This window comes from Zea mays, chromosome 2 (genome assembly GCF_902167145.1).
Source record: "Zea mays cultivar B73 chromosome 2, Zm-B73-REFERENCE-NAM-5.0, whole genome shotgun sequence".
Lineage (NCBI taxonomy): Eukaryota > Viridiplantae > Streptophyta > Magnoliopsida > Poales > Poaceae > Zea > Zea mays.
Window position 1 is genome coordinate 14,262,080 of NC_050097.1, and position 2,563 is coordinate 14,264,642.

The 2,563-nt window shown below is 47.8% G+C and overlaps 1 protein-coding gene across 1 annotated transcript; it reads right to left on the reverse strand.

Moving 5' to 3' along the window:
• Positions 1 to 323: 323 nt before the first annotated feature.
• Positions 324 to 2,232, reverse strand: LOC103646010 (heavy metal-associated isoprenylated plant protein 4). The gene is made up of 4 exons (XM_008670749.2): positions 1,912 to 2,232; positions 1,551 to 1,726; positions 1,253 to 1,337; positions 324 to 1,123 (listed from the first exon to the last, which is right to left on the reverse strand). Exons 1-4 carry the CDS (start codon positions 2,036 to 2,038, stop codon positions 591 to 593), a joined length of 921 nt encoding a protein of 306 aa, XP_008668971.1. The 5' UTR covers positions 2,039 to 2,232; the 3' UTR covers positions 324 to 590.
• Positions 2,233 to 2,563: the final 331 nt, after the last annotated feature.

Genomic DNA, 2,563 nt, shown 5'->3' on the forward strand with positions numbered 1-2,563 from the left:
CACCAGTAATATTCTATAACAGTAACTTAATTTGTCTAGTATAACTGAAATTATGAATTTATGATATATATCATCCATCAGGAGTCATGAGCCTAACTGACTAAGCAGTCAATGAGTGTTTACAGAAATCGATCTACTTGATAGGAACCTCCAATTACAATGTTGATTGCCATCAGTTTGTTGTAAGTTATTAATGATAATCCAGTAAATTAACTAGGCAAAGTTGCTTCTTTATCTATCAAACGTTATAAACGCAAATGATACTATAAAATCGTCACAGTTTCCCCTTTTGAAATACTACGCTTACTCATGCATGGGTCGTATAAGCCAGCTGTAAGCATTTCAGCCGGAAAACCTGAAAGATTTGCTTGGAAGAAGGATCAAGTTTCATAGCTAGCTGGCTACTGTAATTGGTCTAGTATAGTACTATTACTACTATACAGTAGACTTCAGACTGGTTGCAGACACAATTAATGCAAAGCTAATAACAAATCTGAGCCGAAGCAAGAGAAAATTTGAGCCATCCGTACGTTGGTGTTGTTCTTAGTGTTCAAATTATTCGACTTGAATCCAAGCGCAAAAAAAGAAGGCTACATCACAGCGCACGCGTAGGGGTTCTCCTCGCTGATGAACTCATTGGGGTGTGTGCAGTGCAAGAACGACGTGTCATGGTAGCCTTTGAGCTCAGAGTGTGTGTAGCTGAAACCGTACGGTGGGTACCCTCCGCAGCCCCCGCCGTAGCCGTAGCCGTAACCGTCGCCGTACGACGAGCAGTAGCCGCCGCCGCCGCGGTGCCAGGGGTGCGAGTAGTCGACGAAGTTCGGGTGCGTGCAGGGGATGAAGTAGGGGGCGATGACCTCCTTGACCTTGTCGACAGCCTCCTTCACCTTCTCCTTGGCCTTCTCCTTTTCTTTCTCCTTCTCCTTCTCCTTCTTCTCCTTCTCCTTATCCGCCTTCTTCACTAAGACCTTTTCCTCCTTGATGATCACCTTCTTCTCGACCTTGTCGACAACGCCCTTCTTGCGCATCCTCTCGTAGATGTACTTGACGAGCTTGTCCTCCTCAATGACACCCTCGATGGTGCACGTGTTCTTGCCGAGATCTGTCTTGGCCTCGTAGATACCTATATATATTATATTAGCGTGTGTCAACATGCAGTGCGCCATTGATTGATTGATGGGATTAAGAGACTACAGCGGTAATTAGGTGGTTCGTATATATACACACACTGTGCGAGAGAGAAAGAGATTACTCTTGTTCTCAAGTAAAACCTCCTTGACCCTGACTGCACAATCGGGGCAATGCAACGGCAGCTTTACAGTTATGACCTTGAGCTCCTGCGGCATTAATAACAAACCAAAGAAATAAATGAGTGATTGAGCTGTTGCGGAATTAAAACCCAGCATAAGAAGCAGTGTTCTTGATCAGACACTGCATGCACTGCGCAGTCGCCATGCATGGTCTATGGAAAGGCAGGCGAAATGGTCAGAAACTAATCTACATATGCTGCATGTGTGTATCAGAGATAGATGTACATGGACGCAATTTACCTCCTTTTTGGTCTTGACATCAACGACCATGTCGTCCTTGGGAGGCGCGGGCGGAATCAGCTCGACCTTCTTCCGGCAACCCTTCTCGACTTTCTTCCTCAGCTTCTCGACATCAAAGCCGAAGCCCTTCACTGTCACCTTCCCTGCCCCGGCGTCCACTTTCACCTCTTCAACCCCTGCCAGCAGTATATGGCGCAGTATAGTCAGTCATATACACACGCACGCGTGCATGCTCCGGTGTCTATACATGCGCGGCCGCCTATTATCATGCATGCACAAGCAACCATTATTCTTCCAAGCAACAAGCAGACAAGCAGTGCAGTAGCGTGATATTGTCTGCTACAGCACGCAAAAAACGCACCTTGGAACTCGGTGAACTGCGTCTGGATGTCGCGCGCGCACTGGCCGCAGTGGACGTACACCTTGTAGACGGCCGTCTTCACCTCCACCTTCGTCTCTTTGACCTCCACCTTCTTCTTGTCTGCCATGGTGCTACTCACTTGTTGATCGATGAGCTAGGCACCTCTGCTCGTTGCCACGGCTCCACACTAGCTAGATAGCGCGCGCACTAATAGTAATGCTCAGACGGACGTTGCGAGTGGTACGCGAACAGAAGGGAGCAGGAAGCTCTCGATCGGATGAGCAGCAGGGGTTTGTTGGGGATTTGTTGGAGGTGGTTCACGGATCCATGCGACGGTTGAGAAAAACTGGGAGAAAGCAGCGAGGTTGATATCTACATCTACTTGACATGTGTCTTTTCTTTTCGATTGGAAGCTCACTTCGTCAATCCAAACCCATGCTGCACTCACTGCACCCACAAGTGGTTGGGCTGTTGAAATTGACCGGCTGGTCCTCGCCTATATATTTCGTGTTCCAAAATATAAGAAATTTGACTATCTCCTGGTCCACTCTGGGACCAGCGTGACCTTGATTAAGTATACCACGCACTGCAGCAGGAAGCAAAAGGAATTCCAGGTCTTAAGAGGTTCGTGCAGACTGGGCGTGCACTGAGC